This window comes from Passer montanus, unplaced genomic scaffold (genome assembly GCF_014805655.1).
Source record: "Passer montanus isolate IOZ18808 unplaced genomic scaffold, ASM1480565v1 scaffold154, whole genome shotgun sequence".
Classification (NCBI taxonomy): Eukaryota; Metazoa; Chordata; class Aves; order Passeriformes; family Passeridae; genus Passer; species Passer montanus.
In genome coordinates this window covers 826,641-845,131 of record NW_024362494.1, presented here as the reverse complement: position 1 = coordinate 845,131, position 18,491 = coordinate 826,641, and the positions used below count along the sequence as shown (strand labels likewise).

Below are 18,491 nucleotides of genomic sequence, written 5' to 3'. Positions count from 1 at the left end.
GGGGTCAGGGGGGTGTGTGGGGGCAGAGGGGTCAGTGGGGGATGTAGGGGCAGAGGGGTCAGTGGGGTGTGTGGGGGCAGAGGGGGCACAGGGGGCAGTGAGGTGTGTAGGGGCAGAAGGGGCTGTGGGGACAGTGGGGGCAGAGGAGGCAGTGGGGTGTATGGGGGCACAGGGCGCAGTGGGCTGCACTCCCAGGTCAGCAGCCTCTTCCGAATCCATGGGCAGGGGCAGCAGCCTGCCTGCAAGAGACAGAGGTGCTTAGCCAGCCAAGCCAGCGTGGTCCAGCCAGCGAACACTTCAAACGAGCAGCATTATTTTATATCATTTATGAAAAATTAGGGATGTCTTGTAGCCTGCTTGCTATTAAGTTTCAGGAAGGAAAAAGGCCTTTCCATGGAGGACCCCACAAGCCTTGGTGGCCACGAGAGAGGAAAGAGGTCACTGGGGAAGGAGGAGGGACACCACAGCATGGAGTGGGATGTTGCTGGGGTGCGTTTTTGGGAGGCAGAATAAGGAGTTGCACACACTTACTGTTTGCTCTTCAGGTGCAAAGAGTGCTGAGAGCAGGGAGCAGGGAGACAAGGCATCCCCGCCGCTGCAGCCACGGCTCTCTGCTGCAGGGATGGAGAATTTCTGAGGTGCTGCCGAGCTTGGGCTGCCTGGAAAGGTGCCTGGAGCAGGTCACAGCCCCTGGTGATGGACGGCCGGGTGCTGAGAGACAGGAGCGTGGCAGGCGGTGGCACAGGCTGGGACAAAGCCAGGCCCGTTCCTGGGAAAGCACATCCCACAATGGCCCCGCTGGCTCCAGTTTCATCCCTGTCACCAGGGGGGTGTGCAGTGCCATGGCAACTCCCTGCAGCAGTGCCAGCGTGAGCCCTGAGAGCGATGGAGGGACGGGAAAACTGTGTGCTGGACAGGACAGCCATGTAATGGATGGCACACCTGCCTCAACAGCTCGTGGCAGGTGCTGGGGGCTTGTTCCACAGGGGGCAGGTTCATGCTTTGGAGCAGGCTCAGAGCAGCGAGGGTACAGGGCACCGCGGGGCCGGGTGGCACGTCCTTAGTCTGGCACAGCACTGACACAGCCGGTGGAGTTCTCCAGTCCTCGCTTAGCCCTGCACCCACGAGTTCCCCCTGCACCCCAAGGCTCCCCCTGCAACCTGAGGCTCCCCTCTCTCTCTCGGTGTGTGTCACCTGCCGCACCGCCGGTGCTCGCTGAGCTCCCCAGTGTGTGTCCCTCGGTTTCCCCCGCGGTGTCCCGGTGCCGCTGCTCCCCGGTGTCCCAGTGTCTCGGGGTCCCGGTGCTCCCTGAGCTCCCCAGTGTGTGTCCCTCGGTTTCCCCCGCGGTGTCCCGGTGCCGCTGCTCCCCGGTGTCCCAGTGTCTCGGGGTCCCGGTGCCCCCTGAGCTCCCCAGTGTGTGTCCCATGCTCTCCCGCCCCCGGTGTCCCGCTGTCCCAGGGTCCTGGTGTCCCGTTGCCCCGCTTTCCCGGTGTCCCGCTGTCCCGGTGCCCCACTTTCCCAGGGTCCAGCGGTCCCAGTGCCGCCGTCCCCTGCTGTCGCGCTGTCCCGGTGTCCCGCAGTCCCAGTGCCGCTGCTCCCCGGTGCCCTGGGGTCCCTGTGTCCCGCTGTCCCTGTGTCCCCTTGTCCCGCTGTCCCTGGATCCCCGTGTCCCTGGGTCCCGCTGTCCCGGGGTGCCGCTGTCCCGGGGTCCCTGTGTCCCGCTGTCCCTGTGTCCCGGGGTCCCGCTGTCTCTGGATCCCCGTGTCCCGCTGTCCTGCTGTCCCCCTGTCCCTCTGTCCCGCCCGGCAGCCCCCGCGCGCAGCCACGTGTGCGGCGGGAGATTCAAACCGCGGGCGGAGCCACCGGAGCCGCCGCGGCCATGGAGGGAGCGGGCCCGGGGCGCTGTGAGTGACCGGCACCGGCACCGGCACCGGCACCGGCACCGGCACCGGGGGCTGCGGGCACGGCGGGGGGCAGAGGATGAGGGGAGGGGAGCGGGAATGTCCGGGGTGCAGCGGGACGGGAGGGGGACAAGTCTGGGGTGCAGCGAGCTGGGGGGGGACAGGGGAATGTGGGGGGACAGGAAAGGCTGGGGGGGACAGGGGATGTGAGGGGACAGGTAAGGCTGGGGGGACAGGGGGAAGGGAGGGGGGAGGGGAGGCTGGGGGGACAGGGGGATATGGGGGGACAGGGGAATGTGAGGGGACAGGGGATGTGAGGGGACAGGTAAGGCTGGGGGGACAGGGGGAAGGGAGGGGGGAGGGGAGGCTGGGGGGACAGGGGGATATGGGGGGACAGGGGAATGTGAGGGGACAGGTGAGGCTGGGGGACAGGGGGAAGTGAGGGGACAGGTGAGGCTGGGGGTCAGGGGAATGTGAGGGGACAAGTGTAGGGGGGACAGGGACTCTGGGCGTGCAGAGGGATGGGGGAGCGGTCGGATTTAGGGGTGGAGGGGGAACAGGCAGTCTGCACGTGGGTAGAGGGACGGCGGTGGCAAGGTGCCAGGCCCATGGGGACAAACTGGGGGGGACATATTTTGGGGAATGGTTTGTTGGGAGGCAGCTGGGTGCCCCCCAGAAGTCGTGGGTGCCTCCAGCATGAGCAGCAGTGTAAAAGGACCCCAAACCTGTGTTCCCCACCTCCTCCCCGGATGCTTGTTCTGTGCCCTTCCCACTCCAGTGCCAGCCCCGATGGCCGTTACTTGGAAAAAAAGGAAATTGGAAACTTTCCTCCCACCATGAACTGTGACGTTGATGCCACTCCCACGAGGGCTGTGGGAGGCTGCTGCACCCAAAGCCTGGCTCCCTTTCCCAAATCTTAGTTTCAGTGGCTATGGGGGGCTTCAAAAAGCCTCTTTGAGCAGGGGGCTCTGATGGGGGGGCCCTTTCTGCCCAGGTGAGCGCCCGACTGCCGATGAGATGGACGAACAGAGGAGGCAGAACGTTGCCTACCAGTACCTGTGTCACCTGGAGGAAGCCAAGCGGTGGGGCTGCACTTGGGGAGATCCTCGAGCTCAGATTTGGGGGGAGAAGGCGTGTTAAGGGGAGGGACAGGGGGAGAGTGGGTGGGGGGTGGCTATAGCACTGCAGAATGCTGCTGTGGCTTTCTGGGGGGTTGTGTTTTTTTGTGGGGGGACGCTCAGCCCTACACCCAAACTAAAAACCACCCAGCAGCAATGCCTGAGGGCTGAGCTCCCCTGCTAGGGAGGATTTATTGGAATGGAGCTGGTGGGGGGGAAATGTCCTTTGGGTGCTTTTCTCTGGGGGTCTGTGACGTGCCCTGTCCCTGCCCTGCCAGGTGGATGGAGGCTTGTCTGGGTGAGGGGCTGCCCCCACCCACGGAGCTGGAGGAGACCCTGCGCAACGGGGTCCTCCTGGCCAAGCTGGGCCACTGCTTTGCCCCTGCCATTGTCCCCCTGAAGAAGATCTACGACCCTGAACAGACACGGTACAAGGTAAGGCTGTGGCACCAGAGGGAAGGTGTAGTACCCCTTAGGGTGTAGCCCCAAAGCTTTCCCTTGCTGGTGAGTGCAGAGTGAGGAGGGACTTGGTGACAGCAGTCACTGAGGGACTGTTCTCTAGCAGGTGGCTGCAGTGGGGTCCCTGAGCTGGGGATCACAGGCATTGCCTCTGTCTTTGACCTCCTGCCTCGGCTGGGTTGCTCTGGGGGCAAGGGGGACCCCAGGGGTGGGAGAAAGTGGGGTTCAGCCTGACCTCAGCTCCTCTCTTCCAGACAGCTGGGCTTCACTTTCGGCACACGGATAACATCAACTACTGGCGTGATGCCATGAGCCATGTGGGGCTTCCCTCGGTAACACCTCCCCTCTGCTCTCCCCAGCCAAGGGACACACTGGCCCTTGCCTTGTGCCAGTACTGGGGTGCTGGTATGGCAGGGGGGCTTTGTCTTTGCCCCCCACTCTTTGACACCAGTGACCCTGGGGACTGCCTCGATGCCACTGCCCCCTGACATGTCTCTGTCTTGGTGGCAGATCTTCCACCCAGAGACCACGGACATCTATGACAAGAAGAACATGCCTCGGGTGGTCTACTGCATCCATGCACTCAGGTGGGTGCCCTGGCCTGGCTCTCATGGAATGTGTTCATGCTCGTGAGCCCTTTGGTGGTGTCACCCATCAGCCTCGGGTGACACGGAAGCATCAGGAGGGAGAAGCAGGTGATGTCACCGTGTGGGTTTGTATTTCAGCTTCTACCTCTTCAAGCTGGGGCTGGCTCCTCCGATCCAGGACTTGTATGGGAAAGTGAACTTCACAGGTGTGTGCAGGAAGACCTGGCCTGGACTTGCCAAGGGGGGTTTGCCACCAGTGCTCTGGGGTCCCATGGCAGGAGGGGTGTGCGGAGTGAAAGTCTTGGATGCGTTTTGCCAAAGCTGCCTCAGGGATGCTCACCCCAGTGTGGGTTTTTTCTGCACCCCTCTCAGTCTGGCAGGGGAGTGGGGACTCTGCTGGCTGCCCCTGCTCCTGTACTGGGCTACGGGGCTGGTGCTGAGCAGTGCTGCCTCTGCTCTGCTCCAGAGGAGGAGATCAACAACATGAAGAGGGAGCTGGAGAAGTATGGGCTGCAGCTGCCTGCCTTCAGCAAGATTGGAGGCATTTTGGCCAACGAGCTCTCAGTGGATGAAGCAGCAGGTGATGGGTGCCTGGTGGGGAGCAGGGCTGGGTGTCAGCCCTTAGCAGGGTCATGGCTCAGCTGCTGAATGCCAAATTTGGGGCCAGCAAGCTGGGAGGGGGTGCCCTGGGAGGTGATGGATGCAGTGGGAGGCACCTGGTTGTTTTCTTTCAGCCCGGCACAAGGCTGCAGGTGCTGGCACAGCCATTGCTAGGCAGCAGCAGCCTGAATTCTGCATTCCCTGGGCTTGCTGTGAGACTTCTGGGTGCTGGGAACTGCAGCTGGCCTTGTGAACAGGGCGGGTTCCCGTGGAATGTCTTGTCCCACTGCCTGCAGGGATAAAGCAGATGGTCCATCCTGCCCCTCCGTGTCCCATGTCACTCACCCTGTCCCTGCCTCTCCCCCAGTCCACGCCGCAGTGCTGGCCATCAACGAGGCGGTGGAGCGGGGCGTGGTGGCCCAGACGATGGAGGCCCTGCAGAACCCCCACGCCATGCTGCTGGGGCTGCGCCACGAGCTGGCAGGGGCCTACCAGGAGGTGCTGCACCAGGCCAAGCTGGAGAAGGGCAGCAATGCTAGAAACAGGGTGAGCAATGCACCTCAGGGTCCTCTGGGAGAGGAGCAGCCCCTTTGCTGATGGGCGGGTGGAGGGATCCCTTGGCCAGAGACCTACAGGGCTTGCTGGCTGAAACACGGCCTGGGAGCTCTTGTGCTGAGCAGAAGATGGGGAGATGATTCCTCTTTGGGGGCTAGTTCACCCAGAAATGAGCCCAGGCATCTGCAGGGGACCCCACTGTGCATGGTGGGGTGGGCTTGGGCAGAAAGCTCAAGCTGGGGAGTTCCCTGTCCAGTACCCACAGGTGATCCCTGAAGGAGAGGACGTCTACGACTGGTGTCTGACCCAGGCTGAAATCCAAGGGAACATCAACAAAGTGAATGGTGAGCAAAGCTGGGCCTTCCCTCTGGGGGTTTTCCAGGGCTTATGGTGGGAATATGGTAGCCCTGGGCATGGGGAGAGTGGTGGGAGGAGCAGAAAGAAGCTGCTCTGGCCAGCCTCAGACCTAGTGGGAAGAAGGGCTTGGGTGTGCATTTCCAAGGAGAAATTAAAGTGATGGGTATGCAGGCTTTAGCCCATAGCTGCCTTTGCTCCCTGGAGCTGTGGGATGATTTACCTGCTCACCTCTGGGGTGAACTGGCCTCTTGTAGTGCGTGGGGCTCTGGAAGAGGTGGACAATGCCCTGGAGAGACAGGATGTGCTGGCACTGCACTGTGCACTGCAGGACCCCAGCCTGGCCCTGCGCTGCGTCCAGCGGGACAACCTCGAGCTCTACTTGGAGCAGCTGAGCACGGACCGGGAGGAGAAGGCCCTGGTAGGGGCTGGCAGGAGCCTGGGGTGCAGGGTGCTGGTGCTGGGGGGCAGCCCGTGGTCCCCAGGGAGAGGGAGATCCCTTGGGCTGGGAGTCCCCAGCTTTCTGCCAGGGGTCTGAGCACGGCTGCTCTGTCAGCACAAGCAGGGAGAGCTGTGAGAGCTGACACCCCTCTCTGCCTGCTGCAGGAACTGGGCTACCTGGAGCTGCTGGAGCAGCAGGAGCTGCAGGCAGGGATCCTCACAGCGAACCGGAGGGACGAGAAGGAGCGAGCCAGTGAGTGCCTGGGTGAACTCCTATTGCAGATTCTGCTGCCCAGTGCATCCCAGGAGCTGGCAGCCTGGCCCTGAGACAGGGCACAGCCACCTCCTGCAGCCTCCCTGTGCCAGCCCCCTGTCTGTCCCTCAGTGCTGCAGGCTGTCAGCCGGATCAACGCTGCTGTCCGCCAAGGGGTGCCAGCCAAAACCTTGGAAGCTCTGATGGACCCTGCAGCCCAGCTGCCTGATGTGCATGGCCCTGCTGCCCCCCTGTACCAGCACCAGCTGGCCCTGCTGCAGAAACAGCACCCACAGGTGAGAGACCCCAGGGATGCCCTCTGCTAGGACTGGGGTGCTTCCTTTGCTGCTGCTTCCCCAGGGAAGCTGGGCCTGGAGGAGGAGGAGGTTATGGGGGTTCATTGTCTCTGCCTGCCCTGTGCAGGGCGAGTTGGCACAGGAGGAGTTGTTTGTGGCTGTGGAGATGCTCTCGGCCGTGGCACTGGTTAACCAAGCCCTGGATGCCAGGAACCCCAGCAGGCTCTGGAGCAGCCTAGTGAGCCCTGCCCTGGGCCTCTCAGGAGCTGAGGATGCAAATGCACAGCAGTGAGTTGGGCTCTGTGTTAGGGGTTGGTGTGGAGAAATCTTGTGGAAAGGGCTGGTCAGGGGGCCTGGGCTTTTTGTGGGCTTGTTCCAGCAGCCTCCCTGTCCTGTGCCTTGCTTCTACCCTCTGAAGAGCTGGGCAGCTGGCTCTGGCAGGTGCCTTCCTTCTCAGAACGCACCAAGCCCTTCTTGGAATGCTTCAGGTCATTGCTTTGTGTCTCTCCTGCAGGTACTTTGATGACTTGTTGCAGCTGAAAAGCCAGTTGAGGAAAGCAGGAGCTGAGTTCCTGAGCTGGAATGACATTCAGGACAGCATCAACAACACCAATTCATCAGTGCAGGATGAAAACAACCGTGAGTCCTGCCCACACGAGGTTTGGGCACGCAGGGGGTGGCAGATATCCTCGGAGGGAGGTTGCACTGGGATTCCAGCCCTAGTAAGACACCGGAGAATCTCACACCACCCTGGGCTGTGACTCCCCTGGAGCCTGGAGGGGCTGAAAGGTGTCCTCCCTTCCCTCCCCGGCAGGAGTCCGTGCCCTCCGGCTGCTGAACGAGGCGCTGCTGCGGGAGGACCCTGAGCAGACGCTGGCGGCGCTGCTGCTGCTGGCTGGAGATGCCCTCGACATCTTCGCCCCTCCCTCTGCCCCACGCTACCACCGGGTCCTGTCCCGGGCACGGAGGCAGAAAGCCCAGGTGGGGTGGGATTCTCAGCTGTGGGGAATCTCCTTGGCAGCATGGTATCCCCCCCTGGATGCAGGGTACCCTGCCTTGGTCACAGGACTGTGAAGTATCCCCCCTCCCCACCCCAGCAATGCAGCAGGTGTTCAAGGAGGGCTGCCCAGCTCACTAGAGCCCATGTCCCCCATCTCACAGGCCACGGAGGACAGTGGAGCTGCTCTTTGCTGGGAAGAAATCCAGGAAGGGGTCTGCCAGGCCAACCAGGACACCGTGGCAGCCAGGAGGAGTGAGTGCTCTCCCCATGTGGGTGCTGCTGGAGGTCGGGGGACAAGAAGGGGCTGATGTGAGCCCCTCTGCTCCCGCAGTGGCTCTGGGCATAGCTGCCATCAACCAGGCCATCAAGGAAGGGAAGGCATCACAGACACTGAGGGTGCTGTGCAACCCTGACGTTGCCCTGTGTGGGGTGGTGAATGCCTGTGCTGACGCCTACCAGGAGCAGCTGGCAGCTCTGATGGCCACCAAGAGACCAGCAGGTAAAACCCTGGGGGCTGCAAAACCTCCCCCACCCTGGGAGCCTGGGGTGCACCCCTGGCCAGGGTGTTCAGGGGGAGCAGCACTCTCCAGCAGCTCCTGTGGTTGTGTTTGAGGGTCCCCAGGATGAGGGAAGAGATGAGAATCTTGGCTCCATGTCTCAGAAGGCTGATTTATTATATTATGATATTATATTATATTAAAATGCTATACTAAAAAGAATAGAAAGGATCCATCAGAAAGCTAGAAAGGAAAGGGATGGAATGAATAATAAAAACCCGTGACTGCTCAGAGAGTTGAAACAGCTGGACTATGGTTGGTCATTAAGTAGAAACAATCCACCTGGACCAATCTAAGATGCACCTGTTGGTGAACAACCTCCAGCCCACATTCCACAGCCAGCAGAGAGTTATTGTTTACATTTCTTTTCTGAGGCTCCTCAGCTAGAATAGGAGAAAAATCCTAGCAAAGGCTTTTCATAAAAATACCCTGGTGGCAAGCTCCCATCCATCCAGGGAGCACGAAGCCATGCTGGACCCGGCACAGGCTGCTGGATGGCACCGAGTACTACCTGAACCTGCAGACCCTGCAGGGCAGCTGGCAGTGCCCGCGCGGCGGCACCTTCAACACCACGCACCTGAGCCGGGAGGAGATGCAGGTACGGGCAGCGCGGGCTGACCGGGCACCGCTGGCACGGCTGGGGCTGAGCCGGCTCTGCCTCGTGTCCTCGCAGTCTGTCGTCGCCCGAGTGACGCTGGCCCACGAGCGGGAGCGCCTGTGGGCATCCAGGGTGGCCTTGGTGGTGCGGCTGCAGGCGCGGCTCCGCGGCTTCCTCGTCCGCCGGCAGCTCGCGGCGCGGCGGCGCGTCCTGCGGGAGCAGAGGCCAGCTGCCATCAGGATCCAGGTGACACAGCCAGCAGCTGTCCCCGCTCTCAACAGCGGCACACACCAAGGGAAGATGCTGGCGGGTCTGGGGAGGGCCGGCGCTTGCTGCTCTGTGGTTTTACTGCCAGGATCCCTGAGCACCCTGCTGCTCCCTGCAGCACCTGAACCTCCCCTAGAAGTCCTCTCACAGTGGCTGCTTTCCTCTTTCCCCGCGCTGTGTTGTTCTCTTTCTTCGTGTGCTCTCTGAAAAAGCAATGGAGCCACAGTGACCTCACTCAGGTGTCTTCTCGTGCCCAGGCTTGTTGGAGGGGGTACAGGCAGCGCAGAGCTTACCTGGACAGGCTGCACTACCTGAAATCCAACACAGAGGCTGCAATCAAGGTTTGGAAGATTCCCGTGTTGGGCATTGTTCAGCTTGTGAGGGTGGCATCTACCCCTGCCCAGTGCAGAGGAGCCGGGGGGATTGTGGCAGCTGGGCCAGGGCAGTGTGTGAATGGACAGAGCAGAAAAAAAATCATAGATTAGAATTGTTATCATGGGCTCACTGAGACTGGAAGAGCACTTGAAGATCACTGGGTCCATCTCAGCACTGCCAAGGCCACCACTAACTGTGTTCCCAAGTGCCACATCCCTGTGGGTGTTAAATCCCTCCTGGGATGGTGAACCCACTTTGCTGGGCAGCCTGTGCCAATGCCTGACCACCCCTTCTATGAAGAAATTTTCCTTAATATCCAACCTAAACCTCCCCTAGAAGTCCTCATGATTTTTCCCCTCCACCCATTCCCTTTGGCCAAGTAAGTCCTTCCAGAATCCAAATGTTTGAACATCTCTCCCAGATCCAGGCAGCTGTGAGGATGTGGCAGGCACAGAGGAAGTACCAGGAGAGGCTGCGCTACTTCAGGCAGAATGTAAGAGATGGGATGGGAGTCAAACAGCTCCTGGGACCCTGTTGGTGGGGATGTAGGGGGATGATCTGGAGCAGTTGGATCGCTGTCCCTGAGTGCTCTCAGTGCAGCTGGAAGAGCTGATTTATCTGGCAGGGGGGCAGATGGGAAGGAATAGGTACCTGGTGGGTCTGGAAACCAAATTCTCAGGTTCCTGTAAAGTGTGAGGAGAGAAAAACCACTCCAGTTCCATCAAAAAGCAACAATGACTTCAAGATGCCCATCAAGAGGGGAAGGAAATATTTTTGGGGAAAAGGTGGAGGGGGTCTCAGCTGTGGGAAGTGAAGTTGCACCCCTGGAGTTGCTGCAGCTTCTGATATACAGTGAGTGGAGGGGAATGACCACTGAAAAGGATAGAATCCCAAAATCTCTCCTGTATTGTAGAGACCCTCATCCCAGGCCTTAATACATTCCTGGCAGTGGGACCAGGCAGCGAGGTGCTTGTCCAGCTCTCCTTCACTCCCCACATGTGTTAGGGACACTATGGAAAAACATCTCCCACCCCCTTGTTTGTCTTGGCAGATTAAAGCTGTAATTAAAATCCAGGCTTTTGTGCGAGCCAACAAGGCCCGTGGGGATTACAGGATGCTGGGTAAGTAAGTGCCTGCTCATTGCTGCTCTGAAGTGTCATGGCTAATTGGGAAGGGGACTCTGCCTCTTCCCTTGCTGGCCCTGCACAGTGGGCAAGCAGTTATGAGCAGGCTGCTGGTGGCCCCTTGGCAAGGACAGGGGTGACAGAGCCTTGGTGGTCTGTGCTCATCAGCCCTGGGGCTGCCCCTGTGCCCCCAAAACCTTCCTGGAGGCTGTTGCACAGTGTGGCCACGTGCTGTCCCATGTCCTGCTGCTGCAAGAGGATGCTTTTTGGGGAGGAGGATGGGGTGTCTGAGTGAGTGCTGGGGGTCTGAGGGACTGCAGTGGGGGCAATTATTCACGGCCTTCCTGTGCATTGCTGCAGTCCACAGCAAGAGTCCACCCCTGGGCATCGTGCGGCGCTTCATCCACCTGCTGGAGCAGAGCCAGCACGACTTCTGGGAGGAGTCGGAGGTGCTGCGGCTGCAGGAGGAGGTGGTGAAGAGGATCCGTGCCAGCCGGCAGCTGGAGAGCGACCTGGACCTCATGGACATCAAGATTGGGCTGCTGGTCAAGAACAGGATCACGCTGCAGGTAGAGAGAGAGGGGGAGGGCTTGGCTGCCTCGTGCCGTCCTGCCCTCCGTGGCATCGCAGCTTGGATTTGTCTCTGCTTCACTCCTTAAGCAGTTGGAGGGGTCAGGGAGCACTGGGGTGCCTCTGGCTCTCCCAGAAACTGGTCAGAAAGCCAGAGCCTTAGGCAGACCCGAGTGCTTCTCTCCCACCACAGGAGGTGGTGTCTCACTGCAAGAAGCTGACCAGGAAGAACAAGGAGCAGCTCTCAGAGATGATGTCCATGGACAAGCAGAAGGGGCTCAAGACGCTCAGCAAGGAGAAGAGGCAGAAGCTGGAGGCCTATCAGCACCTCTTCTACCTGCTGCAGGTGGGGCTGGGGGGCTCTGCTGTGTCCCCACAGCTTGGGGGGGCAGTGCAGGGACCTGACCCCTGGCTAGCTTGGTGTCCCTCCTCCCTGCAGACACAGCCAGTGTACTTGGCCAGGCTGATCTTCCAGATGCCCCAGAACAAGTCCACCAAATTCATGGAGTCGGTGATCTTTACGCTTTACAACTACGCTTCCAACCCACGGGAGGCTTATCTGCTGCTGCAGCTCTTCAGAGTGGCACTGCAGGAGGAGATCAGGTGGGTGTCCTGGGGTGGGAACGGGCCCAGGGCAAGGCTGAGCTGCATCAGCTTGCATGCTGTCACCTCTGCTGCCTCCTGCTTGGAGAACACACAAACACCGGTCCATCCCCTCATGCCACCTGCCCCATCTCTGTCCCCAGGTCCAAGGTGGACCACGTTCATGACATCCTGACGGGCAATGCCACGGTGATCCGGCTCGTGGTCAGCTTCTACCGCAACGTGCGTGGCCAGAACGCCCTGCGGCACATCCTGGCTGGCCCCGTGCAGGAGGTGCTGCAGGACAAGACCCTCAGCATCCACACGGACCCCGTGGACATCTACAAGGCGTGGATCAACCAGACTGAGTCTCAGACTGGGCAAAGAAGGTCAGAGCCTGGGTTAAGAAGGCTTGGCTCGGCCACAGGGTGATGGGCACTGAGATGGTGATGGGGTCCTGTGCTCCCTTCACAGCAAGCTGCCCTATGAGGTCAGCCCTGAGCAGGCTCTCAGCCACCCCGAGGTCCAGAGGAGGCTGGACATTTCCATCCGCAATCTCCTGGCAGTGACAGACAAGTTTGTCTCTGCCATCACCTCTTCTGTGGACAAGATCCCGTGAGTATCCCCACGGTTTCTGTGCACACCCCAGGAGTGCTCTTCGCTCGGAGGTGTCTCCAGCAAGGCCTTAGAAAGGAGGCTGGGTTATGGGGGGGCTTCCTGGCCCCTTTGCTGCTGCAGGACTGAGTTAGTGCACTGTCAGCAAGGAGAACCCCAAATATCAGCAGCACCTCATGGGCTGGCTTGTTTTTCTGCTCCATTTCTGGGCAGTTTACTGCTGACTTTGAGATGGATGCCAGCTTTGTGGTCACCTCAGAGGATGAAGGCCTTCTCCAGAGGTGCCTGGGCTGGTAGCAGGGTGGGAGAGGGAGCTGAGGGGTGCTGTAGCTGCCAGTCCTACCTGTGGGCTTCTCCATCACCCCAGGGCTGAGAGCTTGCTGCTCCTTGGATGATGGGTATAGGACTGGGTCATCAGGGTGGGCCCACGTGCTGATGGTCCTCTCCCTACCTCTCCTCAGCTATGGGATGCGCTACATGGCCAAAATCCTGAGGATGTCCTTGGTTGAGAAATTCCCCAAGGCCCCAGCCGAGGAGGTTGATAAGGTACCGTGGGGCTGGGGCACCTGCATGGTTTGGTGGGGTTCAGCTGTGCCTGTACATGAAGGGCCACAAAAGGTCAGGTCCTCTTGACTTAAAAAACACCTCCAAGTCAACATTTTCCTTGAGCCACTAAGGAAATGCCAAGAGTGGGATCTTCCAGGATGGCCCCACCATGCAGAGCAAGGACAAAACACCCTCCCCTGCTGAGGTGTCACCTTGGGCCTTAACCCAACTGCTCCCCGGCCTGTCTCATGCCCTAGATCGTGGGGAACCTGCTCTACTACCGCTTCATGAACCCGGCAGTGGTGGCCCCCGACGGCTTTGACATCGTGGACATGTCAGCCGGGGTGGCCCTGCGCCCCGAGCAGCGCCGCAGCCTGGGCTCCATCGCCAAGGTGCTGCAGCACGCCGCCGCCCGCAAGGCCTTCCAGGGGGACAGTGCCCACCTCTGCGGGCTCAACCAGTACCTGGAGCACACCCACAGCAAGTTCAGGTGGGCCCCAGGATGGTGATGGGGTGGGAGGGTGGCTCAGGAGCCCGTGGCAGGGGGTTGGGGTGACCAAAGGGGTCCCTCCCTGCAGGAGGTTCATCTCTGCTGCCTGCTGCGTGCCTGAGCCTGAGGAGAGGTTTGACATGGATGAGTACTCAGAGATGGTGGCCGTGGCCAAACCAGTCATCTACATCACCGTGGGGGAGCTCATCAACACGCACAAGGTCAGGGCATAAAGCTCATGGCAAGCTCTGTTTCCTCTGCTCCCACCCCCTGGGCTTTCTGCTGCGTTTCCTCCCATCTTTCTGTATTCCACCCCTGGCACAGCTGCCCTATTCCTGACCCTTTTTTCCTCTTCTAAGCAAGGAAATAACCTAGATTCTGCAGATTTGTCCTTTTGCAAACCTCATGTTTTCTCCATCCCCTCGTGGGTGTGAAGTGTGACCTTCCCTCACTCTCCATTTTCATCTCCCTTTGCCACTGATTCATGCCTTGCACTGTCCAGCTCCTGCTCGAGCACCGGGACTCCATCACAGCACACCACAGTGACCCCCTGCACGAGCTCCTGGAGGATCTTGATGAGCTTCCTACAGTCCAGTCCCTGGTTGGTACGTTGGATTCTGGGACCCGATGGGAGGAGGGTGGACGTGGGCACACTTTCCTTGCACAAAGCTTCAGCTGGATTGCTTTGGGCATGGGAAGCCAGCCCTCTAGAGCCCAACACAGCTAGCAGGGCTCTCTGTGCCCTCACAGGAGAGAGTGTTGCCAGCCTGGGAGACAGTGATGCTGAGCAGGTGCTGTCCCAGCTCAGCAGAACAGAGATCTCCCTCACCCTCACCAACAAGCTGGTGCCAGTGGCCAGCAGCGAGGAGAGTGACACGAGGAGCCTGCTGCTGAGGTGAGGATGGGCTCTGTGGGCATCAGGAGGGTACTGGGGGTGTTGGAAGGGTACTGGGGGCTGGGATGCTCAAGAAACCTGAATATTGTGTGGAGGGTGATGGTCTGGAGCAGATGCCTGACATCTCCCTCTGGTCTCTAGCACCAAGCAGATGCTGGTGGATTTGATCCAGTGCCAGCCAGGAGATTCCCTCCCAGAAATCCTGTGGACACCAGCCTCAGAGCATGAGGTGAGGTGTGTGAGGCTGCTGCTAGGGATGAACTGAAAAACTTTGTGGGCAAATGGCAAAAAAGTTCTCAGCAAAAAGCTGCCCTCCTCCTCTCAGGGGTTTGGTCACTGCTCTCGTTATCCAGCAGTGCCTGGAATCTGTTTTTCAGAAAAGTCACCTGTTCTGGGCCAGGAGGGACCCAGATCAAAGCATGGGTGAAGGAGTTCTATAGCAAATTCAAGGTGACCCCTGTGGCAGGGAGAAATGATGCATCTGACTCCATGATATCAGAAAGCTAATTAATTACTTTATTATGCTATATTATTCTATACTATATTACACTACATCTAAACTGAAACTACACAAGCACTAAACTGCACAAAATCTTGTGAGTGTCTGCTGACCATCAGGACAGTTTGCAGAGATTGGTCAAGAAAACAAAACACTTTGGGTAAACTGTCTCCATATTGCATTCTACTTTGGCACAAAGGTGCAGCAGCTGAGATAAAAAATTGTTTTGATCATTCTTTTCTCAGTTCAGAGAACGTGAATCCTACAGAGTTCGGTTGTTCCGCCTCTGTATCCCATTCTGTGCTCCAGGCTGACCCATTCTCACCCCTAGGAAGCTGCCCACGAGCGCCTGGTGTGCCAGCGAGCTCTGCGGGATGCCCAGCCCTCTGCCCAGCTGCGGCGTCACCCCTCCCTGGCTGCCAACAGCCAGCTCTCCATGGAGGAGAAGAAGCGCAAGGTCACGCGCAACCTGCGGCGCTTGGAGAGCCTGGGGCTGCTGGACTCTGCCAACCACTACCAGCAGCTCATTGATGAGCTGGCCAAGGTGAGCTGTGAGCTGGGGATCACCCCCAAACCCCCAGAGGTCCTGCTCGTGGCACGTGTTGGGTTTCTGGCACTGCTGTTTCCTCCAGGACATCCGGAACCAGCGGCGCCACCGGCAGCAGCGCCGCAGGGAGCTCCTGAAGCTCAGGCAGACCCTGGAGGGCCTCGATGCCAAGACTCTGTTTTATGAGGAGCAAATTGATTATTACAACCAGTACATCAAGACCTGCCTGGACAACCTGGCAGCCAGCAACAAGTGCGGTTCCTTATCAAAAATCAGTAATTTAAAAAAACCCCGTTATTTGTTTTAATTGCTCTCTGGTTGTTGTGAGTCCTGGAGATGCTGGGAATCCAAGGGGTCACAGATGACTGGAGAAGAGCTCTCAGAATGTGGTCCCTTCTCTTCCAGGGGCAGTGGGAAGAGCAAGAAGCTGCCATCTCTGCACTACACAGCAGCCCAGCTGTGGGAGAAGGGCGTGCTGCTGGAGATCCAGGACCTGCCACCCAGCCAGTGCGTAACCCTGCCCCAGGGAGGGGCTCCTGCTTGGGGCTACTCAGTGCAGGGCCAGGAGTTGGACCTGATGATCCTTCTGGGTCCCTTCTGACTCAGGATTTCCCATGGTTCTATGAAAACTTGGGCAGGTAGAGGAAAATAACTGAGGAGGAGGAGGATGCACGTGGGCCACTGTTGTCCTGCCATGTGGGGCAGGTTGTTTGGTGTAGGAGAATGCAGGAAAGTTGAGGTTTGGGCTGTGGGTCTGGCTGCTGTGCTCAGGGGGTGCCCTGGCTGTGTTCAAGCTGTGAAGCCCCTTTTGGTAGTGAGTGGCTGTGTCTTCTCAGGCTCAGGAACGTGGTTTTCGACATCACCCCCTGTGAGGAGTCAGGCAGGTTCCAGGTGAAAGCCAAGTTCATGGGGGTCGACATGGAGCACTTCCAGCTGCACTACCAGGTGGGGAGCCTGTCCTGCACCTTCTGGGCTCAGAGAGATGGGGGAAGCTGGGTATGGGGGGGGCTGGGTGCTGTCCCCACACCTGCAGCTCTTGTGGGGACTTGGAGCCCTGCCTTGGGCTGTGCAGCTCCCACTGCAAGCCCAGCCCCCTGTGCCTGGCTGGGCACCCAGGAGGGCTTCCCTGGCTGGGCACAGTGGCAGTGGCAGTCCCCTCTCCCACAGGACCTGCTGCAGCTGCAGTACGAGGGGGTAGCAGTCATGAAGATGTTTGACAAAGCCAAGGTCAATGTCAACCTGCTCATCTTCCTCCTCAACAAGAAGTTCTTCAAGAAGTAACAGGGTCAGGGGTGGGGCTAGAGGGAACGGGGGCAATATAAACCTGCCAAAGAGACCCCAGGGCAGGGGAGCTGCTGCTGGCCATGGAGCTTTCCTGCATGGATGCAGTGTGCTTGAGCATCTGCAGCCACCAGTGCCTGAGTGGGGAACACAGGGCCCAGCCCCAGCCCTGGGCACCCCAAGCTTGGTACTGAACCAGTGCCCAACCTCCCTGCAGGAGGAGGCAGCTGCCAAAGCTTTTGCAGCATGTGTTGCTTTTAAAATCTATTTTATCTGGGTATTTTGGCTGTTCAGTTCCTGTGTTGCCAACAGCCAGCTGCCCACTCTGTATTTCTGGACACTACACAGCTTTTACTGATATAATAAAGGTATCTAATTTATCTATATATATCTATCTATATCTATTTGTATGTATATATTTCTTCCTCACACTAAGGCTTGGGAAATGTCAGAATCAGTCTTTTTATGGAGGGGAAGGGAGAGGCCAGAACAGAGAGGCAATGTCTGCTTGTGAAGACCCTGTGAGCTCTTCTCTAGTTCATTGAGGTGCAACAGAAGAATTTTGATTTTAAAGATGAATTTCACTGCTCTTCAGCCAGGTGTGAAACACAAGAGAGAGGCTCAGTGTCACTGCTGTCCCATGGACCACATCTCTGCACCACAGTGGTGCCTGGCACTGCTGTGGAACAACCCCACAGCAGCACCTCAGCAGGGATGGTGTCTCTGTCCCCTCTTGATTTGCCCTGGTGTTTAATCAGTTTTCAAGTGTGGGACAATGGCTGTGTTTGGCCATGGCTTCATTTAAAGTATTTTCTCTTCATGTGAGCTCCTCCTCCAGACCTTTCTGTCTTGTCTTTGGAAAGTGATGTTTGTTTGTGAGGTTTTTATGTGTTTTTTTTTTTATTTCCCTCCTCTCATAGAAATGCCTCAAACGATGCTTTTTTTATCCCCATCCCTGCTGGATTCCTGCTGTGCTGCCTCTGCTTGTTTACACCAAATAAAGATGGATCAGAAAATGCAGGATTTCTCTGGATGATCATTTCCCTGTGCTCCTCACCTGCCTCTCCCCTTGCTTACCGAGGTGTTTGAGGCTGGTGACATTCCTACAGCCCCTCATTCCCAAAAAAAAGGAGCCCCCTCAGCTCCTGGCCAGGGAGCAGCTCCTGCCAGCAGTGCAGAGTCAGGTGCTGAGGCACCAACCCAGCTCTTGCACAGGGAATTTAGGCCACTTTCAGACACACTTAATTCTTAAATAAATACTATGATTACGTCTCCTAAAGACTATGATTATATCTCTACAGGAATGAAGTGGGATCAAGCTGCAGCACTTTTCTGTGTTTAAAATAGGACCAGGCTGCCATTAACCTGTTGGATGCTGCACCATCTGCAGGGACAGGATCCTGGGGAAGTTGCTGCTCAACATTACCCATTTCCACATGGGTTTTTTATCTTCTGGTTGCCATATTTGTTTATTTTTTCCCTTCCTTGCCTTCAGAGGAGGATCCAGCATGTCTCTGGCTGTGGCTCAGTGTGCTTTGTTGCTGCCAGCCACCTCCCCCAGCAGCCAAGCAGCCACTGGCTTTGCACCAGCAGCATTTGGCACGCCAAAACCCCATTTTTGGGGGGGCTCTGGGGATGGAGGGGAAGCCTGAGGTAAAGAACTCCACCTAATAAAACAGTCCCAACTATTCACTCAGCACAGCTGCAGCATGGGCTGGAGGGGACTCGGTGCTGCTGTGGAAAAAGTGATTTTTTTTTTTATTTTATTTTTTTTTTTGGCTCCCGGGAAGTCTGTGTGGCCAGCCATGACTCAGAAACAGGGGTGCCACCCCTCGCCTGCTGCCCACACGCTTGGGAGAGGAGGTCGGAGGGGAAAAGGAAGCCCTGGGAGCTCTGGAGGGGCTGGCTGAGCTCCTCCCGAGCCAGCTCCACTAGATGTCATTGCAAGCTGGGGATAAGCGAGCACAGCCCTGCCGGGGCT

General features: G+C 58.4%; 1 protein-coding gene across 1 annotated transcript; it reads left to right on the top strand.

The window, feature by feature from the left end:
* The first annotated feature begins 1,849 nt into the window (after window positions 1-1,849).
* IQGAP3 (IQ motif containing GTPase activating protein 3) lies at window positions 1,850-17,462 on the top strand. Its single transcript, XM_039702138.1, has 38 exons — window positions 1,850-1,904; window positions 2,896-2,983; window positions 3,298-3,454; window positions 3,733-3,810; window positions 3,989-4,065; window positions 4,204-4,271; window positions 4,532-4,645; window positions 5,033-5,211; window positions 5,477-5,564; window positions 5,832-5,995; window positions 6,181-6,268; window positions 6,401-6,564; window positions 6,692-6,852; window positions 7,079-7,203; window positions 7,379-7,545; window positions 7,726-7,816; window positions 7,896-8,063; window positions 8,577-8,719; window positions 8,795-8,965; window positions 9,244-9,327; window positions 9,783-9,854; window positions 10,413-10,482; window positions 10,846-11,054; window positions 11,249-11,401; window positions 11,495-11,658; window positions 11,802-12,026; window positions 12,112-12,252; window positions 12,714-12,798; window positions 13,056-13,288; window positions 13,377-13,509; window positions 13,791-13,893; window positions 14,039-14,183; window positions 14,325-14,412; window positions 15,014-15,226; window positions 15,315-15,481; window positions 15,635-15,736; window positions 16,066-16,174; window positions 16,397-17,462. The coding sequence occupies exons 1-38, from the start codon at window positions 1,880-1,882 to the stop codon at window positions 16,508-16,510; spliced, it is 4,926 nt and encodes a 1,641-aa protein (XP_039558072.1). The 5' UTR covers window positions 1,850-1,879; the 3' UTR covers window positions 16,511-17,462.
* Window positions 17,463-18,491: the final 1,029 nt, after the last annotated feature.

What these genes read in the sequence shown, in the direction of transcription:
- IQGAP3 (XM_039702138.1), top strand. Translation starts at nt 1,880, where the DNA reads ATGGAGGGAGCGGGCCCGGGGCGCT. An exon ending in CACCTGGAGGAAGCCAAGCG is followed by an intron (nt 2,984 to 3,297) that starts GTGGGGCTGCAC and finishes CTGCCCTGCCAG; the next exon opens with GTGGATGGAGGCTTGTCTGG. An exon ending in GGACGAGAAGGAGCGAGCCA is followed by an intron (nt 6,269 to 6,400) that starts GTGAGTGCCTGG and finishes TCTGTCCCTCAG; the next exon opens with TGCTGCAGGCTGTCAGCCGG.